The sequence below is a fragment of the Xylocopa sonorina genome, chromosome 8 (genome assembly GCF_050948175.1).
Source record: "Xylocopa sonorina isolate GNS202 chromosome 8, iyXylSono1_principal, whole genome shotgun sequence".
Lineage (NCBI taxonomy): Eukaryota > Metazoa > Arthropoda > Insecta > Hymenoptera > Apidae > Xylocopa > Xylocopa sonorina.
Window position 1 is genome coordinate 5936108 of NC_135200.1, and position 18044 is coordinate 5954151.

The following is an 18044-nucleotide window of genomic DNA, read 5'->3' on the forward strand; positions in this document are numbered from 1 at the left end:
AACGTTTCGGTAAGGTAAAAATCGGCCAGAAAAAGGAATGAACGAAAGTGCGAGCTCGTTCGTCACGTAACAAGTGAAATTTCGCGTCTGTACGCATTCGTGTAAATGTGAACACGGCTATTATCGACTGTTGCGAGTTCTACGATGAAATCTGACCGATGAATGAAATTCTATCAGGATAGATCAATCATCCGAAACAGTTTTGTGTCACACGGTTTTAGAACCAGCTTAGCAATTCAGTTTCTCAGTTTGCGAGTCTCTGAGAGTCATTACTGTATTTATTCAGATATGTTAGAGGATGTTTCATACATTAAATGTATTGAAATATATTAATTAGCTAATCATTGTTTCTTTTTGTTATGGGAACGAAGCTGCTTTCTTCCATTTATTGCAAGAAAGAAGATTGAAGAATCAATTAAATTCGATCTAGGATTAAGAAGCATATTAGTAATCTCGTATCATTATATACTTCTTCTAGAGTTAAATATTACATTCTTTAGTAGAATGTAGGATGTTTAGTATATTTAGATATAACTTGCATTTCTTTATTTTTAGTTTTTATTTACGTCAACGTTCTCCAATTCCACCTAAAGCTACTACCGCCCCTCTAGATCGTTCCAGCGCTCCCCTAGACAATAGCGTTGCCCACTTTTTGGGAGCTCCTGGAATAAGTGATTCAAACTTGTAAAATGTACGATATAAAAATTCAAATGAGCGTCGCGCGTAGCAAGAAATTACTTTAAAAATCGAAGAATTAATTCACGTGACCAGACTGGAACAGACGAGTGCACATCGAGGGGGGAGCAGGCTAAATTGTCGATACACGAGCCGCGTCGATAGCGCGAGTGCACTCGTACACTAACACGTACGCGTAACCCCTGTCTCTCTCCTCTCGCCGGCGTGGCATCGCATTGGCGGCGCAGACGCCGTACTAGCGCTTATTGATCGCGGCTCGGTGGTGCTTGGTGTCCCTGCACGCGTCATGCGTCGTCGTCTTTCGCGACGTCGCGACGGTGCCGGACAGAAGGATTTTCTCGTGTTTCCGTCTCTCGTTCGTTAAACGCGGGACAGCCGACGACGACGGTGCTAGTGGCCGGCGGACGTATGCATGCCTCGATTCGTAAGTGCGCGCAGTTCACTCGCAGATTCTAACGATCGTCGAACGGGGATGCGAACCGGGAACGCGGCGATCGGGATGTGAATCGAATCCAGCCGCCTGGTCCAGTCATCCAGAGAACTGAGGAAACTCGTTGTTGAAAACTTACGCGGCGGGTATCGGAAAAACGGCGCCGTTAGCAGGTGGTTCGCGAACGATATCGGGCTCGTCTTTTTCGCGTCGAGTGAAAGTGTATCGATGACGAAGCGCTCTCAAATTGGCCGAATGCTCGACCGACAGGTGCGTTCGTGAGAGGCTCGTTCGATGCGCCACGCCGGCCAGCCGTTACTCTCTAACGATTGGCTCGGACGCGAACTGCAACCGCCGCTCGACCAATCGCGTTCACTGTACGGGCTAGGCGGCTTATCCGCGATTCCGGCGCCGATCGACTTCGTTGCCGGTTTATCAAACTCGAGGTGAACATCTTTTAACAAGGAAACATGAGTCTGCTGTCTTCTTCCTTCGACGACGTCCGGTGTCTCGGGGACGAGGAGGCCGACCACAATATGCTTCAGGGTAAATTCCACTTGTGACCACTTTCATTAGTCGATAAAGTAGTTTCAGGTTCACGCTCAAGGTCGATGCAGCTGCTGCAACCGCGAGAACCGAAGTTCTTTCCAGTTCTCGTGATTAATAAAACGAATCGCGATCGATCGCATTCGAAGAACATGCCGCGCTAATACTTGCAATTCATTTGCGAATTCGTTTCAATTTGAAAGGAGCGATCATTGCTTCATTAGCATTGTTCCTAGGTAACCCTTTGCGAGCAGCTTTGACGCTCCTAACCGATGAGTCATCAACACGGCTCAAGACCCGAACAGTTATATCCTTGCAGCTGTATCCGAGCCTTAAGTGTGCACATTGCGCCACGTATCTTATTGTTAACCCCAATGCAACCCTTTCGATCTTTTCAAATGCTGCAACGACGATTATCATTTTCGAACTTTTTTGAATTCGCAAAACACGAAATTGAACGCTAAAGATTTAGTAATAGATTTTTTAAAAACATTCGTGTAACTAATTCATGTGACTTTTGTTGGATGAAGTAATTATCTGCTACTTATTATTAGCGCTTCAACCTTTGATCGGTGCGCGGGGCGCTATTCCCACTTGAACGATAAGTTCGTTTCTCAATGATAATAAATGTGTTTTTATAAGTCCAATGTTGTCATTACACAGGTGTATGACGCAGATATAAAAGGTTAGCATCTTTAGAAAATTTCTACGAACGCAAGTCGTGGAGTAGGTTTTTTGCGTTTATGAATTCGTAAGATCAGTATTTTTTATCAGAACCTGCGCATTGAATGACATCAGCGACGAAGTTTTAGAAATACTGTTTCCGATCATGTGAAATAGCCGCTTATCGAACGTTGTGTCATAATGTAAAAGTTTAAGTACATTTAGTCTCCAACTTTTATTTGCTCGCTAATCAATTTTAAATAGATTTTCTTTTCCTCCGTTGAAGTTCTCCGTAGCGAAAGATTCCTCTTACCAACGCGCGGCTGACACTTGACCCAATATCTAATCCATAATTATCTCAAAACCTTGCTAGGTTAAGCACGAAAAAGTTGTTCAGTATTATATTTGCAAATATTTTTAGTATTTACTGCAGCCTTTTTGTAATAATGTTATTGATTACATAGCAATTTTACGTAATTACTGTATTCACTGCTTTAATTGCTTGTTTCTCGAATGCTTTTTATATAATTAGACAATGAAGAAATGAGCGGAACGCAATTGCAGAGATTAGAAACTTGTATACGTAAAAAAACTGGTTCCTAGATATAATAAAACACTAATAAAAAATTATACGAATTTAATGTACATATGTGCGAACTGAATGTAGAAGTTGAATGGGTAACGTAGATATCATTAATTTGTAAGTTTAATTGCATATTACTGAAAGAACTCTGCTATCTATATAAATTTAGTACAAATATATAAAATCAGTGCAAAACGTATTATAAGGAACATACTATCGAACAAATTAAGTGCGAGAAAAGTAAAACTTCGACGTGCTACCGAAATGAAAATCCTCTGTTCCAGAAAAAAATAAAACGAACAGATCCAATATTGATATACTGCGTTGACTTCCGCTCGAATTCAGCTTGCTTATTCATAAACCTCTTTTTTATCATTCTAGCATAACTGTCTCGCTGTACGTCAAGTATAGTGCGCGTATGAAATAAATAAAAGCACCACGTGATTTATGCAAATTAGTTTTACCATTACCGGTCGCGTTTCGCTCGTTCCTTTTAAAACCTGGCATACCTAATGTCACGTGGCGCTCAAAGGAAGTATAGCCGTGCATATTTATGATCGTCGCTCGGGGGTCTCGGCATACCATTCTTACCGGCAACCCCTTCTAGAAAAATGAAAGTATATGGGGCAGAAATAATGCATGCATTTTATCTTTAGAATCAACTGGAAAAACAGCCTTCAAGGTGCAAGTCGAGATCAACCGAGAGACAATTTGCAGATAGCATTCGAATAAAACAACGTGATATCTTTTGGGCGATAAGGTTTAGTTTATCGTTTCGATCTCGAGCAATTTAATAAATTCGATTTAAATAGCTATTCATCAAGAATTGCATTGAACGTAACAGGTACCGGAAATTGATTCTCGAGGAAGTGAAACCCTTCCCGCCAGACGACCACTAGACAACCTCTTCATTTCTTCCCGCGAATAATAGTATATCTATACCGTTATGACTAACATTTCAATTAGTACAATTGTTACAGCTTGCGTAGGAAGGTAACTAACGAAATGTTGGAACACGTAGGATTTTCGTGAAGATATTCTATAAAGAAATAGTTGGGGAAACTAACGATGTATGTACACTAATTATTAGTAATTACAATGCAGCATTTCTCTCACAGACAGCAACTTGCATAATTCTGTTACAATATATTTTTAAATTGCAGTTTCGTTTCTAAACACAAATTATCTTACGCTTCTCTTGTTAATCGATGCATTTTAAATCACTGTAACGTTATTCATTGATCATAATTTATTCTAAAAAAAAAAAAAAAACTATGCCTCTCTTCAATTTCAATAATCTGTTATTGTACTATTCACTTTACGTTTAACATTTCACATAACACGGAACAAATCAAACTGACTTATATTTTACTTATTCCCAAGTTTCTTATAGCTCGGTTTTTGTACAACGCGGTACGAATTAATCGCGTTGCAGGAAGATTCACAGCAATTCCTTCCACAGTCACACGCCTCAATGCTCAGCATTAGCATGAAATGTCATCGTAAACAGACTTATTAGAATCAAACCACTTGTGCATCCAATCGATTCAAAACAACTATGCATATCGACAATAACGAAGCTATTAAACCATCGAACGAACTCGTTGCAAGGTGTATAGCTTGTATACGAAGCGCAGAAGTTCAAAGAAAAATTACTCGTCTAAACTCGCCTTCTAAGAGGGAGATGAAAGGGGATGAAACGCGGTATATAGTCAAAATATTATACACGTCTGCTCCTATCCGCAATGCACCAGTAACGCAATCCCTCTTGCAGAGACTTGCGCGCATTGTCCGTAACTATTTAGTTCAGCTTTAGCTGAACGCATCGCGACTCCGTTGAATAATAGTACCTTGCAGCAGGGTCGCAACGTCGAAAGCGTTAAGCATTTTCCGCACGAGTCGTATTACAGGGGCTTTTGTTATACGATACTTATGCGAGCCACATAGGATGCAATGTAAACGTGTAACGCACCGCGTGCAGTTTCTGCTCTGGGACGAGTAGGTGTTGAGGGAGAAAAACACGTCGAATCGTGAATTGCGTTCACGTCGTGAACTTTGTTGCAAACCTAGGGCGCATCTTGGAAATAAATCCTCTAGAACGGCCATAATTTATTTTGCGTGTACTTAATCGGCCCGTATATATTTGCATGTAGATTCTCGGGAAAGTTCACTTGAATTACTTGATTTCTATGTATATCTGCTATTTTTATGGAGAACATTGCATGTCTATTTGACATTAAAAAAAAAATAACAGTGGAAAGTTCGTGGAAAAGGAGAGTGATGATGATATGCCTTGTGAGACTCTGATAGTTCAAATTCATGAATTTTCTCGTGCCATCTTTGAAATGAGACAAATTTTTGTTTTTATTTCAAAACAAAATCATTGATCATCTTCCACGTAATATGTTATGAAACTTTGCTTCGGAGGCATGAGAGAATATGTATGTAACGCGAATGCACAATAGCATCGCGCGCTTCTCCTTGCATGTCTCTAATCGTTGCGCAACAGTACGCAGCTTTATAATTTAACAGTGATTTACTCCGTATTTTAACGAAAACGTGAGAACTAACTTTCCTAATTAAGTATCAAAATGATCGATATAGGTAATACGCACACATCGTCTCACCTCGCTTTAACTTTTAATTAAAAAAAATTGGTTTATCGCTTTTAATTAATTAATATCGATTTCAATTTACCATTAATCAATTTTATGCATACTGTTTACGTAAATATCGCAAAACGAATCGAAGGAAGAAACGAGTTTACCTCGCAAGACGCTTTGCAGTTTCCGAAGATGGGAGTCTCCTATTCATCTTGTTTATTTGCTTGCGGAATGATTCCATTTTACGGGTTCGCTGGTCGGAAAGAATTACGATTAAAAATTGATATTAGCATTGGTATTGATTAATGTTTGTGATATTATCTGCGGTGAAAGGAAGAAGTGCTCTAGTTCGAGGAAGGGTGCAACGACCCGTGGATACAATTCTCGCAGGATAATTCGCAGTATTATTTTGAGCAAATTTAAATATCGTAGCTCTCATTTAACAGATGAGAATGATAGTACGAGGGCGGTGAATGCTCATCCGAGATGGTGAACGTTCCCTCGAATCGATAATCGTTCGAAACTCGAAACTAGTTAAACCAGAATTCTATCAGGCTTTTGCGTTAATAGTGTCAGAGAGAGTTCCATTCTGCGCGGAAGCAAAAGAAAAAAGAAAAAAAATTGGTTTAACGCGCACTGTATATCACTTTTGCTAAAATGGACCATTGACTTTCCAAGTTCGTGTCCCTCGTCTCGCTTTAGAATGGTAATTAGAATGGACAAGCTCTCGAACGAGAGTTCAGCGTTTTTGTAGGTTGATTTAACTCTTACCGAAAGCATCGATTCATCAACCCACGTGTAAACGCTTTATCGGTTAACCATCGATCGAGCGTCAATTAAAATTACCGGGCCGCGCGTTATTTCCGCAAATTAATTTCCACTCGATCATTTCGTGCCTGTAATTTGTTCGATTTCAAGGATACGATATATATTATTTCTTAATGGTCCCACTAGCGAGAAGTACCGAAATGGCAGCCGAATTTGTAAAATTATTTTTCTCTTTCACAATATTTTTTTATATTGTATAATTTGCAATATTGTTGTTGAAGAAAGTTCATTAAATCGTTCCCTCATCTCTGTCTGTTCTGTTCTTTTTTCGTAACAAAGTAAAAGGATCGTAAATAACAATAAATCCTAATACATTATCAGTCGACGTGGCAGCCACTAATACCGCAACGCAAACAACCTAATCATATATCATTTAGCTGAATTGCATGCTATTTATCGTGAATTTAAGAAGAAACACCGTTGAGCCCAATTCGATGTTCTGTTCGAGCCGTTCTAGCGATGACTTACGACTATTTGTTCGAGATGTAAAATTACATTGTCTAATAACCAAAAGTCGCACTTTATCGTGCTGATAATCCGAACTTTTAATGTAGCTACGTACCTACCAACGTCATTCATTCAAGTAACCGAAAGAACATCAAAGGTCTACGTTGCGCAATAACAATTATGATAATTCACATAATTCTATGGTAGAACTGTAATTGAAGACCCATATTATATCCGTAGACTCTATCTGAGTCTCGTCATTCTACGTTCTAATGGAAATTACAGGACGATTAGAGATATGTACCACTTCCTACGCGGTGCTTGTTTATGTGATTCATACCTATAATTAGTAATAGTATATTCAAACGTTACATTGCAGTCTATTTATTTACGATTTGCATATTGAATTACCTTATTAACATCGTTTAATATCCATTCGAATGCATTCAATTACTGCCAATTTGATAAAAGTAAAGAAACAGAGAAAATTTTCAGAACTGTATGGTTCGATTTCATTCATAATTTACAATCGTTCGTCAGAGAAGAAGAAAACGCTCGTTCCAGTTCAAGAGTAACAAACAATGTTACGAACGCGAACGAAAACCAGTTGCAGAAGACACGGTCTTGCTTTCCCGTGATTAACGTTCGACATTCAACCAGATAGAAGTGAATCGCTGTAATTGATACGGACGCAGAATTTATCGTACATTTCCCATCAGAATTACGCTCATGTTCCTCTTGAATTCGTTAAGTTCGCGAGAGAGGTGATTTACACCAGACGCGTCTGGTTTCCTATTTTATTCTATCCCTCGACATTTTCTCCAATTAAGACTATGCCCTATTCAGATCCATCGAGTAGCAAGCAAATATTTGTTAAAGTCACAGAAAACAAAAACAATTAAATTCGCAACAAAAGATTCGCAAAATTTCCACGCAGATATCACAAATCTCTGAAGATATTGATCGATGCAAAGCAAAGATACCGGGATGTATACAAGAAAAGGATTAAAAATCTGTCAACTTGTTCTTTGAAATTTGATTTGAACACGGATTTAAGTAAAAGTAGATACGATCGGAAATATTCCACGGGAGGAATGTGAACGATGTTTGAAAGAAAAGTAGTTTACATATCGCGGGAGTAGGAAATCAAGTTCCGGAAGAATAAATAGAATACGAAGTCTAACAAGGCGATTTGACATTTAAGTAGTTAAGGTTTACCTTTCTCCGCACCTTTAAATGGTGCAACCGAGTATTTAATGGGGAAAATAAGTAATGGCGTGGAGGATACGAAAAAATGTAAGGAACGTTTCACTTTCCCGCGGACTACGTTAGCACTTTTATTCCACCGTACAGTGGAGGTAGCATTCCGGAGTGATGTCTCTCGGTGTTAACCAGTTTCTATTTTACCGTCGACGACGTTCGCTTCCGGCGGATATACAAGGCCATTGTTTCCCTGCAACGCTGTCTGTACAAGTGTTTCGAAGTAGCAAACCGTACGAGCGTGTATTTTATTTTGCGCGTGCCGTGTCCTTCCTCGTCGCAAACTTCATTACGCTGCGTTTGCGAAGCTAGCAATTTTTGCCAACTTAATAGAACTGTATTCTATTATCTTGGAAAGTTATTTTATATTTTAAATTATAGACTCTAGTTTTTATACGTGATCGTTCTTATTCCACATTGTTTAAGAATCAGTTGTAATATTATGCGTTAAATTTCTGTTCGAAATATTAAAACGGCTTTGAAAATGGGTAGAGAGCCGTCCGGTAAATACCCTGTCACTAAATAAACCGGATTGCATGAAATATTTTTGTTCGTTTACATTTTAGGGAGTAGAGGGTAAACTGTGAAGACCGAACGAAAATCATAAATTTCCTTGTAGAAGCATAAATTTTATGCTAGCACCGCAGGGAAATCCAGGTAGTCCCATAAACAGATAAACAAGGATTTCACGGATTCTTTCTCTATGGGATGAGCAATGCAAATGTTTCGTTCTAACACGTGGACACTCGAAGTTTGTCACCAATAAAGGATTCGAGTAATCCTCGCTCCAGACATATGTATCCAAGCAGAAGCAGAGAGATGCATATCTAAACAGTATATTTATATTTTCTGGGATCCTGCTAATTCAAATATCATCGAATTTAACGAGAAAAGAAATCGTAGAATAAACCGTATAACATTATAATAATTACGATTACTACGCACTAGATATTTACATAAATATTTTAATAACGCGAAATGGTAATGTACAATCCAAACAAACAGATATACCGTAATCACCTTCTTACGCCGCTTATCCTCCTTTCTCTTTTGATCACCGCATAATCAGGATTTGAATACGCATTAGGACGCACCTGTCGTAAAAAGATATACCGGGGTTTTTTATTGTTTTTTTCGAAATCGTGATGTTGCGCGTACCGTTAATCTCGCGCTCAGCGAGACGAATTCGATCGGACATCATTCGTCCCTGACGCCGTCTTGCTAAGCCCGACAACAACCGATTATATGTATACCCGGTAACGGTACAAAGTGCAACGTGCGCGGTGCATTTACGATAACCGAGTACGAGCGCGGCGCGGCTCCTTCGTAGATGCCTATCCAAGTAGAGATAGAGCGGAGACTTTATGACCTGGAACGGAACGACGATCCCGGGGCCGTGTGTGTGCTTCACCCTCTACACAATCGTCCGTGCGTGTCAGAAAATCTATGCCTACGTAAATACGCAGTCACGTGTGCATTCCAACAGTACATACGCGATACGGTACCAACAAACGGAACAGTTGTTTAGGAAAATTGCGCTTTTAACGGAGGGAGGACACCTCTGAACGGCGCTCTAGACGAACATCTCACTCAAATCTGTGTACCGTTATCTCGATTCGTATCTTACGATCGTATCTCAGTCATTTTGTATTTTTCAAAAATCGCACGCTTAAATGCAGTAGAGTTTTTGTATATCCTATGGTCCCGTTTTAGTACGGAGTACTTAGTCACGTAGTTTTTACAATCATTTTAGTAGCTGAAAAATGAACCGGTGTTGAAATGGCAGTGTATGGAAGATTGTAGAATGTCAAGGAGTACGTGGCTGGTTACATTGCAAACATATATTTGTTTTACTTATGCATATATGTATTCGGTACACGGTAGATGGGGTTACAGAAGGTAGAAAAATTATTCAAGGAGGGCGTCCACCGTCTCTGTTACTCAAATGTAACGAGAGTGGTACGAAATTAAGAGTGCGATATGCAGACATATATAATTTCAGTACACTTTAGTTCCACAGTGCTAGATTCTGGTAGTCACATGAAACTGTTGTCGTATCGTCTTGCCTATTCTAAGCTTGGACAAATTATGGAGGATAAGATACTAGATGTATAATTATTTAGTATTAAATTATGCGATTCGTTCCATTTCATGATTTTGGCACGTTGGGACGATACGATGGAAAGTTTAGTGCAGTTCGATTCGATTAAACGATATGTAAATACCGACATAAATAGAGCGTCGATTCTGTTTGAAGCCATTGCACGGACACTGTTAGATAGTGTTACTTAACTGCCATTAAACTTTTTTTCTTTTCTCCTCTACCGGCAGAAACATTTGGCATAATCATGATTACGCATGATGAACAGTTGTTTTTACTTCAGCTTTTTTCTTGTCTCTTTTTCACGTACGAAAACGTTGCGCAACTTATATGTACACTTTTAGCCGTACATACCTACGCGAGCCAAAGACTTCCGTGTATGAAACCCACTTCATCGCGTACTGACGTACACATAATGAGCCTGGTATGCGTTTAGGGTGGAGCGAGCGGGTAGTAGACAACACGGCCGCGTTACGTTTTCATTTTTCTTGACCACTACAGCGAACGTGTCATGTCAACTGCGTACGAATATCTTGACACGATAGTTAGGTAGCTAACGTTCTTCTGACTTTAATTTTTTACAAAATCACTCGTTGCTTGATATAAAATTTAGATGCAACTGTAAAATATAAAACGAACCGGTACCTTACAGCGAATAAATATCATCGTAAGAACATTATTTTCCTTAATCGAGCTGCGTTTCGGTTTCTAGTAGGAATGTTATCTTGCAAAGAGATACCGGAAATCTACGACTGAGCCGTAGAGTCTCATTGACCGCGCGTTTCCGGTAGCGGCGAGTCGTTGAATATTTCTCACAAAATCCTCCTGGAATGGTCGGGTCAGTTGCAAATCGCACGTCGATGCATATCCTTAGCCGCTTGAAGGAGGTATGCGTACACGCGGAACACGCATCGAAAAATACACACCCTGTTCACTGGCTGTCCACTTGAAAATATCTTTGCGTACATATGTCATGCTTTCTTACGTACGTACAGCTATGCAAATGGAAATTACTCAGGCCCGTGGTGTCGCGCGTCAAATGGGTCTTCGCGGTTTGCGAAACTCGGCAAACGATCAGTTTCTGACCGTTCACCGGAAATAATAAATACTGCGAAAGGAAAACATCGCGATTTATTAAACACGTTTATAAAACAATTATTTGCACAGGGAATTGGAAACGTTCCGCAAACAGTTTCTCGGATAAATTCAGTTTAAACATTTTTTCTCGCTTATATTTTTTTTAATTCCACGCACGAATAGACATTTCGCGGTGTTCTAATGTGAAATAGCGAGCGCGACTCAGTCGGACGGATCGAGCGTCCTCGATTTCAGTTTCCCGTAGATGCTTCAATGGAGATCATTATCGTGAGAATGAAACTGTATCACGGGGCAATTGATATGATCGAATTCTACGTTTTTTTTTCATTTTATTCTAGCTTGCCTTCTAGAATCCTCGTTTTTGCCACTGTGTTTTAATTAATCCTCTCATTTCGATGCAAGTACGTACGTATCATTTAATCTTTATTCCTCGTCTCTCATAAATCAATTGTATTTGCTCACAAGTATCTTAAAATGTCAAGCCTGTTCCTTAATAAATACAGAACGATCAATTATAAAAAAGGCTTGAATGTCGCACTTTAATAGAATGTATTGCAAAAATAAGAAAATAGTGTTACTGCTTCTTTCTTCCAACGAATTAAATCTCTTTTACTACATATCGATGTCTTAATGTATCAGAAAATACTAAGAGATCGTTATGGCTGCAAAGAAACCCAAGTACATCTATCATTCTGTACATATTTATTTAAAACGTAGAAATATTGTAAACGATATATTATTAATATATATAATCAAGGATAATGTATTGATCGATGTGAAAAGTAACGTTCACAACAAACAAAAAAAGCAAACAAAAAGTGTCTAACACGTACTCGATGTCCTTTCGCAGTTCTTGTTCGTTCAATGGCAATTAAGAATGAATTCGATGATTTTAGTCTAATCGGAAAATAGAGCAAACCGAGGTGTTATCTTCCAGGGTTATGATAACTTCCCACGGTCGACGGAACAACAAGAACTCGTGATAATTGAACTGGCGAACGCGAATATGTGTCGAAACCGAGCGAGCGCAAGCCTTTCTCCATTCTTGTTGTTCCGGAGTTAATCGTTCATTGCGTGCGATATAACGTGAAATTTTTTACCACAGCGATGCATTGTGTTAAAGTTCGCGTGTTGCATCTGGAGATTGAGCCGGTGATTCATAAAACAATGTAACACGATCTGCTATTCATTTCGAATAATTGAAAAAATCAAGCGAAATACGTATGGCAATGTGTGTAGAGTTTCCGAGTATTTTCTTTCGGCATTAAACGAATTATACAACACATTCTGTAGCATATTGCTGTTGGCTAAAGTCATCGCTTCGTAGTAGCATACTGTTCTATTGGAATGAAGATAAGGAAAAACAATAATTTATGGTGTAAATAACGATAGATGTCCGTTTAAATGGTCTTCTCGGGGATATTTCATAAATCTACGCATATATTTTCTAGGTAGAGATTGTCGAGGAAAAAGTTCATTGTGTCAAAATACAAAATCGACATCGAGTTACATGTATGTTTCGTAACACTTTCACGCAACGAGTAAAAGACCTTTCGCCTTAAATGACGTAAAAAGTTGTAATTATCAAGCATAGGAATGAAATAATGAAAATACCGAATTCTAGATAAAGAATTTTTAGTATTATATCTTTGAAAAAAACGACTCGTTATCTCGTTTATAAAAGGAAAGTTGTATATTGCTAACCGAAATTTTTCACGCGTGATTCTAGAAGCCAAAATAAAACGAAAAAGACATTATTTTTGAGAGAAACGATTTAAAAAATTCATAAGATACGTATTAATGGTAATATGGCAATGGCAAATTTCAATCAAAATTTTTAATGTGGAATGTGTAACCATAAAAGTCGTAAAATCATTGTAAATACAACCCGTTCTCTTTATTGCAATGCAGATATTAGACCTCGTTCGAAGTATCTTTCCACGCGGTGATAATTAGGAAAACTAGAACAGAAAATACACCGTGTCGCGTAGTGTAAATATGCGTGCGAAGGACGTAACAATTCCACTAGCTGTAACCATTTTAACCGTGGTAACTGATTTATTCATAATTCTCGTTTAGAATGAAACCCGTCGGTTCTCACGGGGTGGTGGATCTCCGCTAATTATGCCGGTTATATTGGTTCCCTGTTTATTGTACGTCGCAACACGGCGTAAAATATGAACTTCCGGAACCGCGCTGATTCCCAAAGTGGCGACACGATAGAAAACAAGCGATCGACTGGCAAAAAGTTGACTTAAAAAGTCCGTCTGTTCAGGCTGGCTGGCGAGCTCCTGTTTCCCGCGTTAATCACTCGCCTGCTCGACACACAAATGTGCCGGACAACTTTTCCTTAATTAAAACACGAGGAAAGTTGAAATAATATATCCCGTTTTATCAGAACGCCCTCCTTCGATTGGAATGGCGGGAAAGTTAAAGTCGCGCTTTTCCTCTATTTCTCATTCTAATCAAACAATTCATTATCAGTCGTAAACTGTATGGTAATGATACGGTAGGCGACAGAAACATGCTTGTAATTGTCATTCTTCTTATACGTTTCCGTATTGGACTGTTTAAGATTTAATTTTGCTCCAATATTAGAATTAGAAATATTAATTAGCTTCATTGATATTATTACAATCTGTAATTTGTAACTGTCAAAAACTTTGAGAAAATGTGTAACATAACCGGTGCTAAAATTGGAATTTTTTGCGAAGGAAATCGACATTGAAAAGATTTGATAAGTGGTAGCCATGGCGACTATTATGACTTTCGAAAATTACGCCTCAATCGGATTATCATTGAAAGGATCAGTAGCGATTGGTTGATATCGATTAACATAAATTTCTCTCGCGACAGGAAGTAAATTACCGCTACTCCTCGATGGAGTTATTTCTTGAGTTCTTGCGTGCCTCAATATTCTTGTTAGCAATGTCTATTCTAGTCTATTCCGAACCTCCATCTATTACACACTTTATATTCCCACTTAAATGTGATTTTTTAATCCGTTTCACGTCGTTCTGCGATATTATCGCGAATCGTCGATCTAGATTCGATATGAAATCGCTTTTTCAGAAGACTGATTTTTTTATATCTACAGATCAAAGTTTGCATCCGTAATTTTTTTATCAATTTCATCGCATGTGCAAACCGAATTTACAAACAATTTTTGATCGATTGGCTAAAAAAAAAAATACTAATGTGCTTAGCATTCAGAAATACGTAAATGTTTCTGATATAGGAAGAATTGATAATGCAGATAACTTGTAAACTTATTCACGCTGTAATCCAACACCGTGCGAAAGGCATCGTATATTCTCACGTCTGGCGAACAGATACATTTCACAAAGCAGCCAGCAATCATGCCTGCAATAAATGCACGGACTGATTAGGATGTATCCATACATCACTGACAAGTGATTCTGTGCATCATGAGAAATGACACCTGACCCTTACCAGCGCCGACAATACAACCCCAGATAACCAGCGGATTTTTGCCACGCGGAATCAATAGGCGCAATGATCGATCGTGCATTGATCGCTGCGAGGATAAACGCGTTATCGAAACAAAGAGAACATCGGAAAGCATACGAATATATATATTTTCGCGATACCTTTATCGATGCATTGTTTTTTATTTTAGTCATATAAATGCAATACGCGATTACGTGATATTAACTGGTGCAAACTTTACTCGCAGAAATTAATAGATCTATCACCGTTTAATTTCATATTTTCATTGTCTAGGTTCCCTTACTATAATTTAGAATACTTCAAATACTTTTTCGATTACTATAATATCGATCAAACAATGTCTCTATTAATTAGGAAAAAGTGGCGTTACGGTTTGCATTCTGTTTCTAACCAAAAACCTTATTTTTCTTATAAAAGCAATTATTTATACGTTAATCAAGTTTCTATCTATAAAAAAACATATGTTACTTATATAAAATATTTAAATAAAAACTTTCTTACTGACAATAAATTAGCCTCTGACGGGAAGCTTACAGCCTTTTTGCAAGACGCGTAATTCGTTGTAATGTTCGCAAAAACAGCCGTAATCACATTGGTAGAAACAAAGTGAAAGCAAATTGAAAAAGTATAATTACAGATCCACCATAAGTCCCGTAAGACTTTCGTGTATGCTTAATTGTCCAACGGCAGGTATTAATATCTTCTGTTACAAGTAAAAACGTTATACGATATTCTTGGTAGTAATATGAATACCGAGCCACGATTTGATACATAATGTATTAACTGCATAATTGATATTTGCATCTGCTAACATGAATAACCGCCAGAGTATCTACGTAATTCGCCAAAATTGTCGTAGACACGACAATTATCGTAGATCGGACAAAAATGATGTAACGCCAAGCATCTTCGTAGAAATTTAACATTTTACGCCCGTCACAACCAATCAATTTTCGTGGTCAACTATTCATCCGTTTTACTTGAAATACAAGTAGCAGAAAAAGGGCTTGAAAGTGTTGTGGTTAAAATGTAACCGACGCTATTGAGTTTCCTCTGTTTCCAATGATCACCGAGAGTTACTTTGTGTCTCCTGTGTAACTTCCGGTCACCAGTAGTAAGATATGCGCGCTTCGCGAGATTTTCGGAAAACGAGACTTATTTTTAAGTTTCTCTGTTCATTCTTTAGCAAACTTTAACTGTTAATGTAATTATATTGCAAATATAATATCAGAATGTATTTTGAAACTAAAAATAAGTGTACCAGACGTGGATAGATGATAGAACGGACAGATATTAATTGTAAGTGAATGAAACGAGTATCAGACCCGACGACCTTCGGGGTCCTCGAGTTTGTAGATGGCTCTGGGGTCGAAAGGAAAAATTAGGTTAAAAGCCTACTATCATTTATAATTCCAAGCTTTCTTCTCCGCTTAAGGACAAATAATTAATCCACATGTTTATTAAAGTAATGGTACTCATCAATCGAATAAAGTATTGTTACTCATCGAGCGATCGAATTGAAAGTTGGAATCGCGATTGATTTCCAACGTTGCTACCTGGATTGACTTAGTTCCATCGTTTCCGAATGTCGAGTAGGAGTGTCGCCTAGATACGTGGCAACAATTTTTTTATGAAATAACGTTAGTGATGCAATAAATTGCTGTGACGGAAGTGAACGCAGCACTCGCTTGACTTCTGAACAAAACCCGTGAGTCATGCACCTTCCTGTGTGGGTAGCGCCGCTAAACCGACTACTATCATATTTGAAAAAGTATAGAAACAGAAAAGAATCCGAAGAAAACTCTCGTATGCGTGGATTTTATTGTAGAACCTCGTTTCGAAATTGTTCTCCGAGTGACGTGGAGAGCCGAGAAACCACTGTACTATTGCTTTCTTAAATCGATGCCATCTTTTCAACTTACTGCATGCAATTATTAAAGATATGCAAATAAAACACATGTTTACGTCTAGCTAATCTTATCGTTGGTGTTCAAACGGTTTGCACGACAATAGATTAATGGTTTTTAAATGAAGCACCAGAAAACAGGTTCCGAGGTTCGTTCTCTGAAGAAACTGGCTTGATAACAAGCAAACGTGTTTGTATAAAGAATCTTACTAATCCCTCAACTTTCTTTTTCATTGGTAAATTAAGATTTAAATACGTATCAAGTTCCAAATGTACGGGATACATAAATTTAAATAAGCTAGAATCCCACGCACGTTCGAAATTCTTTCCGATGAATTTAAAAGTGGAATGGGGCGAACCTTTATGATAATTCGAACGATTACGCTTTAAGCTAATAGACGCTTATATAAATTTTATTGAAAAATTATGGAAACGCAGACATTTCTGAGACACGCATCTAATTATCGGCTCATCTCTTTTTGTACACCGTGATTTATACTTTCACTTACCAGAATTGCGAACGTAAGTAGTAAGTGGCCATTCGTCCGCGTGCGAATGGCGGCGTGTTTTAAATTTCACATGGTCGAAACTGCTTCCTCCTTAAGAGGGATCGGTTCCATGTTTTATGTAATTTCGCGTACTTATATGCTTTAATACGTTTTTTATTAGATCCTGAAATTATGTGCTTTAAGCGGTTCCTTCTACCGCGATCACGATAGAAAAATCGATAATGCCAATTAATGGTATCCCAATAACCAGCAGTTTCGAAAGTATGATACTTTTTAAATTATTTATTCGTATAACGTTAAAGTGAATTTAAATTCAGCGTTGAACGATTATGTTGGTATAAAATTTTGTTTATGTAAGATAATCGGTTATAAAGCCTTGTTCGCGATAGTCCATTTACTTAAAATTGCAGTAGTAAACATAACCGTGAAGAGCGGATAACAATTTACGACATCTTGGGCATTCGGTACTTGGAAATCGAAATGATTCGTGCTTCTTCACTTTTTACCCATTATTATATTAACTCAGCTCAACGTGTATTTCAATGAATGTGAAAGAACAATTGCGAGAATCTAAGCTTCACTTGCGGTTAGAAATAATATGTTACAAAAGGTTAATGAATAACAAGTTACAAAAGGTTAAATGAAACATCAGATTCGCTGGCTGTTTCAAATCGAAACGACTTGCATCGAAGTACGACTTGGCCAGTCCGAGCGACGCTTCGCAGCTACTTTCCATTTAAGCGGATAACCCACCTTCGAAACGAATGTAATTTGTTCCCGGCCGATGAACGACGATTAGTATCGCCGGAAGATTTAGGTGTGAACGTACATGCGCGAAACAATGAGGGACAATCAGGAAGAGCGAGGAACAATGTACACTTTCCCGAGACTAGCCTCGAGTTA

The 18044-nt window shown here is 38.3% G+C and overlaps 2 protein-coding genes across 2 annotated transcripts in view; one reads left to right on the forward strand and one right to left on the reverse strand.

The window, feature by feature from the left end:
* The first annotated feature begins 1260 nt into the window (after positions 1-1260).
* The window catches only part of LOC143426351 (uncharacterized), a 29430-nt gene continuing 12646 nt past the window's right edge, over positions 1261-18044 (forward strand). The window contains exon 1 of the mRNA XM_076899762.1: positions 1261-1672. Within this exon, the coding sequence (XP_076755877.1) occupies positions 1597-1672 (76 nt within the window). The 5' untranslated portion in view covers positions 1261-1596. The remainder of the gene's footprint in view (positions 1673-18044) is intronic.
* The window catches only part of LOC143426366 (fatty acid-binding protein-like), a 51373-nt gene continuing 40887 nt past the window's right edge, over positions 7559-18044 (reverse strand). The window contains exon 6 of the mRNA XM_076899800.1: positions 7559-7569. Within this exon, the coding sequence (XP_076755915.1) occupies positions 7566-7569 (4 nt within the window). The 3' untranslated portion in view covers positions 7559-7565. The remainder of the gene's footprint in view (positions 7570-18044) is intronic.